The sequence below is a fragment of the Rana temporaria genome, chromosome 4, assembly GCF_905171775.1.
Source record: "Rana temporaria chromosome 4, aRanTem1.1, whole genome shotgun sequence".
In the NCBI taxonomy this organism is placed as follows: Eukaryota; Metazoa; Chordata; class Amphibia; order Anura; family Ranidae; genus Rana; species Rana temporaria.
In genome coordinates this window covers 350,909,601-350,925,688 of record NC_053492.1, presented here as the reverse complement: position 1 = coordinate 350,925,688, position 16,088 = coordinate 350,909,601, and the positions used below count along the sequence as shown (strand labels likewise).

At 44.2% G+C, this 16,088-nt stretch overlaps 1 protein-coding gene across 1 annotated transcript in view; it reads left to right on the top strand.

The window, feature by feature from the left end:
• Positions 1–16,088, top strand: part of BIRC6 (baculoviral IAP repeat containing 6) — a 347,923-nt gene that overhangs the window by 309,201 nt on the left and 22,634 nt on the right. Inside the window, exons 67-68 of the mRNA XM_040347806.1 lie at positions 12,004–12,149; positions 14,913–15,023. Of these exons, the coding sequence (XP_040203740.1) occupies positions 12,004–12,149; positions 14,913–15,023 (257 nt within the window). The remainder of the gene's footprint in view (positions 1–12,003; positions 12,150–14,912; positions 15,024–16,088) is intronic.

The following is a 16,088-nucleotide window of genomic DNA, read 5'->3' as shown; positions in this document are numbered from 1 at the left end:
TTTTTTGGCTGCAATCTTCCATGAAGACCACTTCTGGTCAGACTTCGCCGGACCGTTTCCACCAGTTCTGTGCTGATGGAAATCTTCCGATGTCAAAGGGAAATGAGCATGGTGTGCTTCATCTGCTGCATTGGCCAACCATTGCGTCTATGGTCCTCAACTCACGCAGATATATTGTGGCAGAATGGCTCTCCTGGGCGAAAATCCCATACATAATACAGCTTTGCTCAGGAGAGCCACCAGAGGGCACACGAGCGACGCCGGAGGCTTGTGCGATGGCCACGAGACATTGTGTGCACGAGCTCCAGTGTGTGTAAACACACAAATCTTTGATGTTGGAGTAGAGGAGACAGATCGTGTGTTTCTGCAAAATGGAAACAGCAAACTGTCATCTCTCCTAGTTAGTCCCACCCCCCCCCCCCCCCCACAGTTAGAACATAGTGAGGGAACACAGTTAACCCTTTGATCGCCCTTAGTGTTAACCGCTTCCTTGCCAGTGACATTTATACAGTAATCGGTGCATACTTATAGCAATGATCGCTCTATAAATGTCAATGGTCCCAAAAATGTGTCAAGCGTCCGATCTGTCCGCTGCAATATCACAAAAAAATACGATCACCGCCGTTACTAGGAATAAAAATGCCATAAATCTTTCCCATAGTTTGTAGATGGTATAATTATTTTTTTACCAAAAATATGTAGAATACTGATGAACTGATGAAGATTTTTTTTTTATATAAACATTTTTGGGGATGTTTATTTTAGGAAAAAGTAAAAAATATAGTTTTGTTTTTTTCTCCATAATTGTCTCTTTTTTTGTTTTATAGCGCAAAAAAACGCAGAGGTGATCAAATACCACCAAAAGAAAGCTCTATTTGTGGGATGCAAATTTTGTTTGGTTACAGTATTGCATGGCCGTGCAATTGTCGGTTAAAGTGCCAAATTGCACACAGTGCCAAATTGTAAAAAGTGCTCTGGTCAAGGAGGGGGTAAAATATTCCGGGGGTGGTTAAGGCTGCGGTTTGCTACCGCTTTAAAAAAAAATGCAAGTAAAAGCACAGAGTATTACTTGCAGTGTTTTTTCCTTTTCATGAATAATTCTTTGTTCACTTGTGCTTTTGAACATGCTAGAAAATTTGATGGTCTTTTTCCATGTACAGCCCCCTCTCTCCTTTTTCATAATCCGCTCCTCTTCTGGTAGTGTCTAATTAGTCCCTGTGCTGGTCAAGATCACCCGCCCCTCCTCATATAAACTTATATGTAGCTAGAAGGTCTGCTTACATTACACCCAAGACAGTGGTACCCTGCAGTAGTCTCTTGTAAGTAACATGCCTTTTAACCGCTTAAGCTCTGGACCATTTTGGTGGTTAAAGACCGGACCATTTAAAGTGTCATTTAAAGTGACGCAGCGCGATTCGGCGCTGCGTCACTTTAAATGCCAATTGCGCAGCCGTACAACGTGGCTCCCAAACAAAATTGACGTCCTTTTTTTTCCCCCCACAAATAGAGCTTTCTTTTGGTGGTATTTGATCACCTCTGCAATTTTTATTTTTTGCGCTATAAACAAAAAAAGCGTACATTTTGAAAAAAATTTATTTTACTTTTTGCTATAATAAATATCCTCAAAAAATATATTAAAAAATGTTCCACGGTTTAGGCCGATACGTATTCTTCTACATATTTGTGGTAAAAAAATCACAATAAGCGTTTATTAATTGCTTTGCGCAAAAATTATAGCTTCTACAATATAGGGGACTGTTCGATGGCATTTTTATTAATAATAATTTTTTTACTAGTTATGGCGGCGATCAGCGATTATCGTGACTGCGACATTATGGCAGACACATCGGACACTTTTGACAGTTTTGGGACCATTGTAATTTTTACAGCGATCAGTGCTATAAAAATGCACTAATTACTGTAAAAATTACACTGGCAGCGAAGGGGTTAACCACTAGGTGGCGCTTCAGGGGTTAAGTGTTCCCTAAGAAGTGATTCTTACTGTTAGGGGGCGTGGCTACAGGTGACACATCACTGATGACCGTTCCCGATCACAGGAATGGTCATCAGTGACAGTGTCACTAGGCAGAATAGGGGAATGTCTTGTTTACAAAAGCATTCCACATCTGCTCTTGCCGACCGCAATTGCCAGACTCCTGGGAACATCAAGTTCCTGGGATCCGCAGCCGCACTCAAGAGGCACGCGACGGGCGCACGCCAGATTTAAATGGACGTACCTCTACACCAATCTGCCTGCCCGTGCCATTCTGTTGATGTAAATAGGCGTCCGGCAAGTGGTTAACCACTTCCCGCCCAGCAACACGCGTACATCGCTGGATAGTAAAAGTGATGCAAATGATAAGGTATTTTTTCAGCTGGCGATTTCCCTTCAATGTAAAAATAATCTTGGTGGCTATGAAGTCCCTGGATTGCTTTTGCAGGCGGTGGAAGGGGGTCCTTCCCACCACCGCCACCTTTCTGGGCTCTCCTGAGTGATCAGGGAGCTCAATAAGGATGTAACTGTTCCTCCCACTGTGTCACGTCAAACGGGATGCAACAAGGATTTTGTCACTTCCAGGTAAACGAAGAACCAAAACCGGAAGTTACTGGCCAGTGAAGCAGCCAATCGGGCCTATTTGTGTCTGATCGGCTGCCTTGGAGGCCAGAGGAGAGATCTGGGGTCTAATAGAATAATACATTAATAATTGGAAAAACATTTTAACAATTCATAGAACACATACCCCCATAGTCAACTACTACCCCAACTGCATATGATATGTTTTCTGTTGTGAATAAAAAAGGGATTTTTAATACAGCTTACCTGTAAAATCCTTTTCTTGGAGTACATCACGGGACACAGAGCGGCATATTCATTACTATGTGGGTTATATGGAGTACCTTCAGGTGGACACTGGCAATCTCAAACAGGAAGTGCCCCTCCCTATATAACCCCCTCCCATAGGAGTACCTCAGTTTTGTAGCAAGCACTATGCCTCCCAAAATGGTCCCCATAAGAGGGGTGGGAGCTCTGTGTCCCGTGATGTACTCCAAGAAAAGGATTTTACAGGTAAGCTGTATTAAAAATCCCTTTTTCTTTCTCGTACATCACGGGACACAGAGCGGCATATTCATTACTATGTGGGATGTCCCAAAGCAATGCTTACAATGAGGGGAGGGAGAACATCTTCCCAAGACAAAAGGATTTAATTTAGAGATATACTTAAATCATATTGAATCCAACTTAGTTGAGAAAAAATAATGGTAGAATTTTGTAAACGTGTGGACAGAAGACCAGGTTGCCGCCTTGCAAACTTGAGCCATAGAGATCTGGTGGTGTGCTGCCCAGGAGGCGCCCATGGCCCTAGTAGAATGAGCCTTTAATGATAACGGAGGAGGCAACCCTTTCAAGCCGTAGGCCTGAGAGATTAACTGTTTAATCCATCTCGAGATGGTGGATTTTGCAGCTGCCTGCCCCTTCTTGGGCCCATCCGGTAAAATGAACAACACATCTGTTTTCCGGATCTTCTCTGTAGCTTTAAGATAGGCCTTAATGGCCCTGACAATATCCAAGGTATGCAGCAACCCTTCCTTTCTGGAAGTAGGTTTAGGGAAGAAGGATGGTAATACCAAATCCTGGTTTAGATGAAAACTGGATATAACCTTTGGTAGGAAGGAAGGATGAGGGCGGAGAACGACCTTGTCCTTATGTAAAATAAGATATGGTTCCTTACAGGATAAGGCTGCCAGTTCCGATACTCTTCTGGCGGAAACTATGGCGACCAAAAATACTAACTTCCTTGTTAGTAAAACCAAAGGAATTTCAGCCAACGGCTCAAAAGGTTGTTTCTGTAAACTTGACAGAACAAGATTTAAATCCCACGGACAAAGCGGGGATTTAACTGGAGGATTAATACGTAAGACCCCTTGAAGGAAGGTCTTAACTAGCGAGTGGGTGGCCAGCGGCCGCTGAAACCACACTGACAAAGCTGAAATCTGTCCTTTGATTGTGCTTAATGCCAGTCCTTTATCCACTCCTAGCTGGAGAAAACTTAATACTCTATCGATGGTAAATTTGCGAGAAAGCCATCGCTTGGACTCACACCAGCCTACATAGGCCTTCCAGACCCTGTAATAAATCACCCTAGAGACCGGTTTCCTGGCTCTGATTAGGGTAGAGATTACTTTCTGAGACAGACCTCTACCCCTGAGAATCAGGGATTCAGCTTCCAGGCCGTCAAATTTAGATGCCGTAAGGCAGGGTGGAGGATCGGACCTTGCGATAGCAGGTCTGGCCGTAGAGGAAGAGTCCAAGGGTCTCCCACTACCATCCTTAAGATTAGTGAGTACCATGCCCTTCTGGGCCATGCTGGAGCTACCAGGATGACTGGTATGTGCTCCACCCTGATCCTGCGCAGCAGGCAGGGTAGTAACTGGAGCGGGGGAAACGCATAAAGAAGTTTGAACTGATGCCAAAAGCAAACTAACGCATCAGTTCCGCAGGCTCTGGGATCCCTTGTGCGGGACATGAACCTGTCTAGCTTCTTGTTTAGTCTCGATGCCATGATATCCACGTCCGGCACTCCCCACTTCTGGCAGAGTGTCTGAAAGACCTGTGGATGCAGAGACCACTCCCCCGGCAATAGAGTCTGGCGACTTAAGAAGTCCGCCTGTAGGTTGTCCACTCCGGGAATGAATATAGCCGATATGCAGGGCACATGGGCTTCTGCCCACAAGAAAATCAAGCTCACTTCTTTCTGAGCGGCTTGACTCTTGGTTCCTCCTTGGTGATTTATGTATGCCACCGCCGTGGCATTGTCCGATTGTATTCTCACCGGGAACCCCTGCAGTTTGGACATCCAAGCCCTGAGGGCTAGTCGGGCAGCTCTGAGCTCCAAGATATTGATGGGCAACTGCTTCTCTGCCGCTGCCCAAGTGCCCTGGCGAGTGCAACCATCCAAAATTGCTCCCCAGCCGATCAGGCTGGCGTCTGTGGTTACTATCTTCCAGGTCACAGGACTGAACGTCTTTCCCTTCAGGAGATTCTGAGGGTTTAACCACCAAGATAGACTTTGCCGGACTCTTGGTGAGAGTGGCAAAGGAATCTCCAAGGCCTGAGGCCTCTTGCTCCATGCTGACAGGATGGCTGCCTGCAGGATGCGAGTGTGGCTCTGAGCATACGGTACCGCCTCGAAGGTGGCCACCATCTTGCCTAGTAGCCGCATACATAGGCGAACAGTTGGCTTTCTCTTGCTCAGAACTATTTGTATTAGCTCTTTGATGGCCTTGACCTTTAATAGAGGTAGGAACACCTTCTGTTGTTCTGTATCCAATCTCATGCCGAGATATTCCAGCTGCCTTGTGGGCCGAAATGCTGATTTGTCTCGATTTAGGACCCAGCCGAACCTCTCGAGGTACCGAACCGTGAGGGCGACTGCTCGTTCCAGGCCAGGAAACGAGTGGTCTACGACCAAGAGGTCGTCCAGGTAAGCCAGGACCGTGACCCCTTGGGTCCTTAGATTGGCTAGGATTGGGGCTAGGACCTTCGTGAATACCCGGGGGGCTGTAGCCAACCCGAAGGGGAGCGCCACAAATTGGAAATGACGCTGAGCCACCGAGAAGCGTAGAAATACCTGATGTGGCTGAAAAATTGGCACATGAAGGTAAGCATCCTTTATGTCTATGGACGCCATGAAGTCGTCCTTCTGGAGCACGGCGACAGCTGACCGAATAGTTTCCATCCGGAATGAGCGGACCTTTAGGTACGCATTTACTCCCTTTAAGTTCAAGATTGGCCTGACATCGCCGTTGGGCTTTGGGATGATAAACAGGTTGGAGTAGAACCCCAAGCCCTGTTCCTGGACTGGTACTTCTACTATCACCTTCTGGCACAGCAGATGATTCAATGCCGCCATCAACGCGGCTCCCTTCACCGGGTCGCCTGGTACTCTTGACTCCTGGTAATGAGGAGGAGGGAATTCTGAAAATTCTAGTTTGTAGCCCGTGGCCACGGAAGACCGTACCCAGCAGTCGGGAATGCTGGCCTCCCAAACTTCTGCAAAGAGACGTAGCCTTCCCCCCACCATCGTGGGTGGGGCGCCCCTTCATAAGGCCGACTTGGGGGCTGGCTTCGCAGGCTTGCGGTACCACTGCTTCTTGCCCCCAGTGGCTTGGCCTTGTGGCTTATTGTTAAAGCCTGATCTTGCAGGAGGCCGTCGATACTGTCTGGTATTAGAGGGCCCCTGTCCCGGGGAGGGCTGGCGCTTAAACGCGGGCCCTCGGGCTTTCTTCTTGACTGGCAAGAGAGTGCTTTTGCCGCTTGATATAGTCTGAATATATCTATCCAGATCTTCTCCGAAGAGTCGTCCTCCATGGAAGGGAAACCCTACCAGGAGCTTTTTGCATGGGGGCTCAGCCTCCCAACTCTTCAACCATAAGAGCCTTCTCATATGGATTAGAAATAAGGATAAACGTGATGCCTGCTGGATGGAGTCCTTGATAGCATCCACCGTAAAGCGTATAGCCCTCGGTATATCCGAAAATTCCTCTGCCTGCTGGGCAGGGATAAGTTTAAGCATTTGCTTAGTCTTATCTGATAATGCTTGGGTAATTCCAATAGCAGCCACAGCGGGCTGAACTATCGCCCCTGCTGAAGTAAAGGAGGCTTTCAGTAATGTTTCCAAGCGTTTATCAACCGGATCCTTAAACACCTGTACGTTTTCCACCGGACAAGTTAAAGATTTGTTCACATAGGAGATGGCTGCGTCCACCGCCGGGGGCGCCCATCTTTTGGAGAATTTCTCCTCCATAGGATATAAAACAGAGAATTTTTTAGGTGGTAAAAAGACTCTATCTGGCTTAATCCAATCCTGAAACATGACCTCCTCGAGTAGAGGATGGATCGGGAAAACTGCGTTGCTTTGAGGCGTTCTTAAAGAGCCTAACGCTGAAACCGCCGATACTTGAGGTTCTGGTATGGGTAACTTAAATGCCTCATGGACCATGTCCGTTAAGGCCTGAACCCACAAACCTTCCCCTTGGGAGGCTGAACCAGACCCCTCAGTATCCAGATCCTCGATCTCTGAACCACCCTGGTCCAAAGCGTCAAGTCTATCCAATTCCCCTAGGGAAAGGATTTCTGTGTCTGAGGGTTCTTGCTCGGGTGACGGAGACCTAGTCCGCTTTCTACCCTATATAGCTTTAGCTATCCTTTTTGCCATTCTTTTCTCTAGTTCACCTAAAGAAACAGCAAGAACTCTCTCAGTGACAAAGCCGGGGTTGGACTGACCTGGATCAGCCCCAGCACCAGATCCCCCAGGTCCCATCAAGGCGTGCCCTGATATGTCCTGTGGGGAGAGCAGCGGCATAGCCGTGTCTGAGCCCTCGGATTTTGCGGGGGAATCCCCACCCCTTGTACCCTCTGACCCAGAAGGCATGGTACAATACCGAGGTACACCTGCTATCACCCAGCCACAGACGTAGCTAAGGGGATCTGTCGGTTTGGGAGCGATAGAGACTAACGCCCAAACTGAGAAGGGAGATCAGCAGTTCTTTCCCTTCTTCTTTTTCTTTTTTTTTTTTTTGAAGAGGAAAAGAAACCACTCTGTCTCCCACTAAGTATTGCCAATAGCCATCTGCTGAAAAAAGGAAAAGAAAACCTATCTGTAGGTTTGACAGTCCTTAGAAAAAAACTGCAATTCTTCCTTTCGCCACCGGGTGTCCTCGGCGTGCTCCGCTCTGTGTCCTCCTCTCCTCTAGCTCAGGATGACACTGAGCTCTTGGCAGCTAATGGAAGGACCTCCCCTTCCTATATTTGTGATTCGCCGCCCACCAGGACGCGCCCCCACCACGGAAACGGCGCGAAAATCGTTTATATCTCGGGCACGCGCGCGCCTGTCGGCGGGGGCCATCACACATGGAGGAGGACGGAGCAGCGCAGGCACCCAGGCAGGTAAGCCCTTTAGGTAGGTCACAGACCTCCTTTTAGCATGGGAAAAAGACTCCCCTCTTACAGAGATCCCACACCTAGCGCCAGCAGCCCAGCTAAACAACACTTACCAGGGAGGTCACATATTACTGGGGAAAAAAGATTGAATCATCCTGTCTCTGTCATAGACATAGTGATTCCTTGCCAATGCAGAGCATACCCAGGCCTGTCCCCCTGTGCACCCCCTGTAGGGAACCTGCTAAGAACCAAGTTCCGCAAGCTCCCCCAATACTTACCTGCTCCATGCCGCAGGACTTTTGCACAGCAAGAGGTCCAATCTTCCCCCATCTCCGTGGGTGGCGTCTAGACCTTCAGGCCCTGGGTTCCTATGAAGGAGCCACTGTCCTGGGCCCATATAGCACCCTGGCAACAGAAACATTAGGCCCCCAAAGGTTTCTAAGTTCTGGGCCCAGGGTCCAGCTCTCAGAACAGAAAGCATTATGGGCTACACCCCAATGGTTTGGGGTCCGGTTGCTGACCACTGAGGCCTTTGGACAGAACCGGTTAGCCCACCTTAATCCCAAGGATGTGGAGGTAAGCTAAACCATGACCAACACCTAAGACACTGGCGAAAAAACTGAGGTACTCCTCCTATGGGAGGGGGTTATATAGGGAGGGGCACTTCCTGTTTGAGATTGCCAGTGTCCATCACCTGAAGGTACTCCATATAACCCACATAGTAATGAATATGCCGCTCTGTGTCCCGTGATGTACGAGAAAGAAATAGGGGTTTGAGATTTGAAAATCGTAGCATTATGTTATGTAGTGTCGTTTTTGGAATTGGGGTTGTAGTTTTATACAGGGAAAAACTTATTGTTTCTTGGTGGTGTAGTGTATTTGTGCTCAGTGGAAACAGATTTGCTTGATCAGTAGGCATAACCTAGAACGTTTTTAAATTGGAGCATGGTTGCAATGCAGAGACAGATCCTTAAAAGAGCCCATTGTAAAGATTTGAACATGATTCATGTTTGCAGTGTGTCTCAAGGGAAAGCCGTACTGGCAAAATCGTTCTTTTTTTTTTTTTGCAAACATTTTGTAGGGTTTAACTTCAAATCCCAAGGCAAAATATAATTCTCTTCTGATCTCAAGAGACAGATGTAAGGCACTTTCCGCTGTACCAGCTATCTTACAAAGAGAGGGTCTGCAATAACAAAACAAAAAAAATGCTTGCTGCCATGAAATTGTGTCCCATACTTGTGAAAGAAAGTGCTGTGTAAGGAGAAGATGCTGTTGGCCAATTATTGCATTTAGTATAATCCCAAATCATAATTGGTTTTATATTTATAAACAAAGTCGCTCAGGACAAATTGTTCCCTTGTTGAGTTAGGATAAACCACGTTGCATTTTTTTTTTTATATACCGACTTCTACTTGCCAAATTGGACGGCAAAATGTTGGGTTATAGATTGTGTTTATGTATTGCAGATTTCCATGACATGCTGATTTTCTATAGGCTAGAAACAGCAATTTAAATGTGCCTGAGTCTGTATTATCGATCAGCAAGAGAGGCGACTTGTGCTGACATAACCACAGTTTGTAGTGATATCTTGCTTAGCAAAACAACTTACTTGTGCTGAAGACATTCTGACAGCTGTAGTTTTCTTGAATTTCTAAAACTGCCTCAAAAGAGCAATTCATCACCAAATAGATAATGTGCTGAATGGTGAGAAACAGAAACCTGATGGCTAAGGAGTAAGCAAACAAAATTTATTGGTATTAGCACAAGTGTGGCTGTAACAACCAGTATACATGCCTGTCTTTGCTTTTATTCCTCTGGGTTGCCATCTAATCATATTGCAACTGAATTTATAAGTTTCTTTAAAAAAATCTAGAGGATTTGATTTGTGGCTTTTCAATTCACTCCAGAGATTCCAAGGCAGCCAAACATCTAATATCTCTGCATTTCTTAAAGCAGCCATTTGATATTGCAGACTTTTAATTCATTTTTTTCAGATGTATTTTTGAATTTAAATGTAAAAATTGAATGGCATTAGTAATGTACAGTTTTGTTCTTTAATTGTTATATATTTAAATTTTGTGATTTGTTTTTATTAATGTGCCTGTAGAGATTTGTTTTTAATTCTTTAGAGTTGTGTGCTTTTATGTGAATGTGAGCACTTATCCTATTTTTAACCTGGATCGAGTTAGTTTTTTTCATTTTTTTCATTTTCATGGCACCTAGAGTGGCCAGCTGAACCCCCCCCTTTTCTTCTGGTCACTGTAATCTGCCTTGCCAAGCTTTACAATGCTAAATAAAAACAATATCATTGCAGCATTCTCTTTCCAGAGTGGCTTCAGAGCTGCACACGGGCCGAATGTTGGGAGACCTCGGCTGGTTCAAAAAACATTCGACTCCTGTGTATGGCAGCCGGTCTAACGAAATTCAAGCCATTTTGCTGGCTTCTGTCAGATGAGCATGCTGGAAAACCAGCAGCTGATCGGAGTGTTCTGGCGGGCGTCCCCCTGTCAAAACACAAACGCTTAGCAGGGGAGATCGCTATACTAACTTTGCATAGTTATTACAGCAGCTCTGACCAGAGCGGACAGGTTTTTTCCTTCAACCCATCAAACTCAGTCTGTACCAGGATTAAGCATCCATACAATTTTAAAAAATCCTGGTCAGTCCTCCAGGACATAGTGTCAGCCTCTGATCTGCAGCATCCTCTTTTCTCCACATGATTGCCTCTGTTTATCCCACCTATGTCAGAGCAATGTTACAATAACAGGAATGAAAACTAAACTTGTCACTGTTAACGTTATAAAAAGAGTCCATCAGCAGAATAGCTGTGGGGAAGGAGTTAAAATTTGATTATGGGTAAACGCATGGTAATTAAGTTAAATAGGAAAACTGTTTATTTTTTTTAACTTGCAAGGTTGCATTTACTGATCTCATATGCAGGCCAAACGTCATCTTTGAAATTTGTGCCCCTATCGGAGCCATGAAGTCTTTGTGTTTCTGGTACTTCTTGAAAGAGTTGTTTTGCTGCTTTTGATCCACCAGTATAACTTGCTACTCTTTACAGTGTCAGAGCAATTTGTTCAAATACACATTTAGAGCCCTTTCACACCGAGCCGCCCCAAGCGTCGGCGGCAAAACCCTGCTTTTTTTAACTGAGTTTTCTGACTGAAAAGGGTTAAAACTGCCCACTACAGCGGCGTTTTGCTGACAGTACGGCGGCGTTGCCCATTGATTTCAATGGGCTGGAGAGGTGAGTTCACCACTCCTAATGCCCTCCAAAGAAGCTGCTGGCAGAACTTTTTCTAACGCCCTGCCAGCACACCGGTGCAGTGTGAATGAAGCAGCTGTTTTAGGGCGCTTTTCAGGCGTTATTTTTAACACTAGAGCGCCTGCAAAATGCCCTAGTGTGAAAGGGTTCTTAAGGCTCCATGCACACAAGCAATTTTTTTTTTTAAGCTCCTAATAGCTTTATAAAAAAAAATTCTGCTCCTAGGATAGTGTTATCCTATGTGTCTATGCACACTACTTTAGGCTTTTTTTGAATGAGCTGCTAGGATCACCTTTGGCTGCTATCCTGATTTGGATTGCAAACACCTCTCTCTCCCCCTCATATATCTTTGTCTTAGGGGAGAGGCATGATGATGATCGCAGTAGATGGCTGGTAAAGCTGCTGCTCATTAAGTTTCAGTGTGCAGGTCACTATGACACTGGAGTTCGAGCAAATCGGTGGATTTTTTTTTTTTATGTACTTGCAGAAGTCTGACGGAAGGAAACTAATGCAGCCACAACTTCCAAGGGCTGGTAAACTGCATTATATTTCATTTTGTTTTTGAATTTAGATCACTTTTAAATCTGAGATTTAAAATATAACTTGTACCTGGGATGATATTTAAAGGTGTTTTGCGAGTGCTAAAATTCCTGATTGTGTCAATTTACGTTTCCAATGTGAACCTGAAATTGACCTATGATTAATAATTATGTACACGTTCTTAGAAAAATATTGCTATGCCCTGGTTAGAGGATCTAAATTTTTGTTTAAATTCCTCCCTAAAATCTTACAGATCGAAGAAAGATAAGGTCAAAGCTGGTGTGAAATCGGATGCTTCTGATCCTGAGCCAGAAGGACTGACTTTGCTTGTGCCGGATATCCAGAAAACTGCAGAGATAGTTTATGTTGCTACCACCAGTCTTCGTCAAGCTAATCAAGGTAAGCTCCAGACTGCCATGTTAAATGTAAGTTTTGCCTAATAATTGTCTCTTTGTTAAAGGCATAATCTTGCAAAGCTATTCTTTTAAATCACTTGAATGAAACCTATGTCGTCTTCAAGGAAAAACAAACACTTTACTAGAATTATATAAATAAATTACTTAAAAGCATTATTAAAGGTAAACGCTTTCCACACACTTTACGTGTCCCTCACTAACCTGTGAGGCCACTAGATGTGTCGATTTAATCTGTATGTATTCTATCAATGAAGAAAAGCTTCCTCTGGCTGAGTCAGAGGTTGTGACATCAGCCCGCCTCTCTGATTTAGCCAATCGGAGGAAGCTTTGTATTCATTGATGGAATACATTTCTTGCGCTGAGCACCACTGTGGTAGATGCTTCTGGATATGAGACAGGAAATCTCGCCTTGTGCCCGCAGCACAGCGCGTTATACTGTATGTAGCATTAGCTACATACAATTTAGACCACACATTCAACAGCCTCACAGATTAGTGAGGACCAAAACAAGCTTGGCCCAAACAAACTATGTAAAGCATGTGGAAAGATGGAATTTTCCTTTAACCACTTACTTACCGGGCACATATACCCCCTTCCTGCCCAGGCGAAATTTCAGCTTTCGGCACTGTCACGCTTTGAATGACAATTGCGCCGTCGTGCGATGTGGCTCCCAAACAAAATTTACGTGTTTTTTTTTCCCCCACAAATAGAGCTTTCTTGTGGTGGTATTTTATCACCTCTGCGGTTTTTATTTTGTGCGCTATAAACAAAAATAAAGCGACAATTTTAAACTATTTTTTACTTTTTGCTATAATAAATATCCCATTTAAAAAAAAAAAAATCAGTTTAGTCCTATACGTATTCTACATATTTTTGGTAAAAAAAAATCACAATAAGCATACAGTGATTGGTTTGCGAAAACGTAACGCCTTCAAAATAGGGGATAGAATTGTTTTTTTTTTTTTTTTTAACTAGTAATGGCGGATATCTGCTACTTTTGTCACGGCTGCGATATTACGGCGGACACTTTTGACACATTTTTGGGACTATTTACATTTATACAGCGAACAGTGCTATAAAAATGCACGGATTACTGTATAAATGTGACTAGCAGGGAAGGGGTTAACACTAGGGGGCGATCAAGGGGTTAAATATGTTCCCAGCTAGGTGATTCTTACTGTGGGGGGAGGGGATTGACTGGGGGAGGTGACCGATGGTTGTCCCTATGTACAAGGGACACACCATTGGTCTTTTTTCCTTAACAGGATGCGGATCTCTGTGTTTACACAGAGAGATCCACGTCTCTGGCTCTGTGTCTGCCGATCTCAGGTGCCCGGCTGACATTGCGGCCGCCAGGCACGGGCATCGGCACCTGTGTGACGCGGCGGGCGGGCGCGCGCACGGCCAGAGGCCGTATTTTGACGGAATCCAGCATATTGGAGCCACCTGGTTGCCGTAAATAGTTCGCGGCCGGATGGGAAACAGTTAAACTAGAGGCACTGTTGGAATTATTAGGTTTTAGATGATGCTGCTTCACATGAACTTCCGTTGTTAGTTTGTAAAGTTGGATCCTTTGTGAAGTTTGGAAATTTAGAATGTTCCCTGAGCAAGTCCTGTAAATAATTTTGCCCATTTTTAGCATTTAATAGGAAAGGGATTATTAAACCCTGGGTATCAAACAAAGGTCAATGACACCGAGCACTGTCAGTGGTAACATAGCCCTGCATGAAAGATCGTGCATAAAAAAAATGTATTTTCTAGCCTAATTGTGAGTGACTGATAGTATCCCAAACCTTCTAACATGGAACCACAGAGTCACTTCTTATCTTATCAGGCGTTGGGTGCTGAATGTACAGTACCCTCGCACTCGGAATCTAATGGCCCTCTCATTTTTCTCCTCGCCTCATTTTCACCCTATCCCTCTTTACATTCACTGTAATTGTGATGTTCTATCTCCCCCAGGCCCAACTTCCCCTAACATCAAATACCGGTACTTGTAGCACCATTGTCTTAAGTTTGTTGTCTTGTCAAACAGAAATGGTAATTTTAGACTTCTGTTCTTGTTTCTAGTTCCTGACCACTTTGTTCTGTTTGTAAACAAGGTGCTGCTGATTCCCTTCAACATCTATAACAGACCCTTATCCTGGATAAGGATCCTGGTATGGATTGTAAGGGGAACCCCAAAAAATCAGGTCAGGTTCCCATACTCCCCAAAATGCATGCTAGATTCTTTGGAGTCATAACCATAACCAAAGTTACTCACAAAAAATTTAAACCTAAAGTCCTTAAAAATAAATAATACAAATCAAAGATGCATGACTAACTTTATTCATTGTTGCGTGGCTATAATTGGTCAATAATGTCAGCCAGCATCCCCAGCCCCACTGCTCACATTAAGCTAAATGGGGCCAGCAATGTGTCATTGGTTGCCGAGATGCCCTGAGTGGGAAGGTTGTCATTTATTAGTGACTGTAGTAATACTTCCACAGGCAGGTTTGTTACAGTGGGAGAACAGGTTGTTTAGTTCATGGAAGCACAAACCACTGGAGTTTAGAAATAAGATGATTGGTGGGAAGCTAGCAACCAATTGCATGGAGCAGAACTGCTGAGGGTTTAGGTGTGTTAAGAAAACACCTTCATTTAAACCACAAGGGGCACAATTGCCTGTACGGTGAAGTCTGCTGATCCTTTTATTAAGTTGATGCATTTTATTATTTTTTTTAAACCTTGCATTATGCTTTTTTAGAGAAGAAGCTGGCAGAGTTCTCCAAAAAGGTTGCTGTGAAGTCCAAACCTTTTCCGGTCTTGCGATCCTTGGAAGAGAAGTATGTGGCTGTTATGAAAAAGCTCCAGTTTGGTAAGCGAGTGTGTTTTTGTATTAGATCTTATATTATAGCTTATAAGAGATTAAAAAGCTTGGAGGCAAATTGCCTTTATAAAACTAACGAAGATTCCGAAGTGTGTGTGTGTGTGTGTATATATGTGTGTGTATATATATATATATATATATGTTTGTGTGTGTGTAATAAATAAATAAATATATATATATATACACATACACGCACTAACCAGCCACTTTATTAGGTACACCTTGCGAGTACCAGGTTGGACCCCCTTTTGCCTTCAGAACTCCCTTAATTCTTTCTGGCATAAGTTCAACAAGGTGTTTGGAAACAAAGAGAAATGGCGCAACGTTTTTTGGACTAATAACGGCAAGAGTGTTCTTTTTGCGTCTAGAGGCCGCAGACAGTTTGTCAGACAGCCCCCATATGCTGAATTCAAGCCACAGTACACTGTGGAGATAGTGAAGCATGGTAGCACAAGCATCATAATACAAGGATGTTTATCATACTATGGTGTTAAGCCCATTTATCGCATACCAGGGATCATGGATCGGTTAGAATACATCAAAGTACTTGAAAAGGTTTTGTTGCCTTATGCCAAAGATGAAATGCCCTTGAAATGGGTGTTTCAGGACGATAACGACCCCAAACGCACCAGTAAGGGAGCAGCATCCTGGTTCCAGACCAGCAAGATTAACTTGGAGTGGCCAGCCCAATTCCTAGACCTTAACCCAATAGAAAACTTGTGTGGTGACATCAAAAAATGTTGTTTCTGTGGTAAAACCAAGAAATGCAAAGGAATTGTGGAATGTAATGCAATCGTCCTGGGCTGGAATACCTGCCAGAAGTTGGTTGACTCCATGCAACACAGATGGTTCTCAAAACGGGCTATACAACAAAATATTTAGTGATTCACAAGAAATCTAAAGCTTCAAGCATTTTTCAGTTTACGCAGTAAATGTTTGAGTTTGCAAAGAAAAATGCAGACACTGCTATTTTTTGATAACCCCACAATTTATTTTTATTCACTTTCTGTAAAGCAATAACAAATTTGAAAACGATATATTCTAAATTATAAG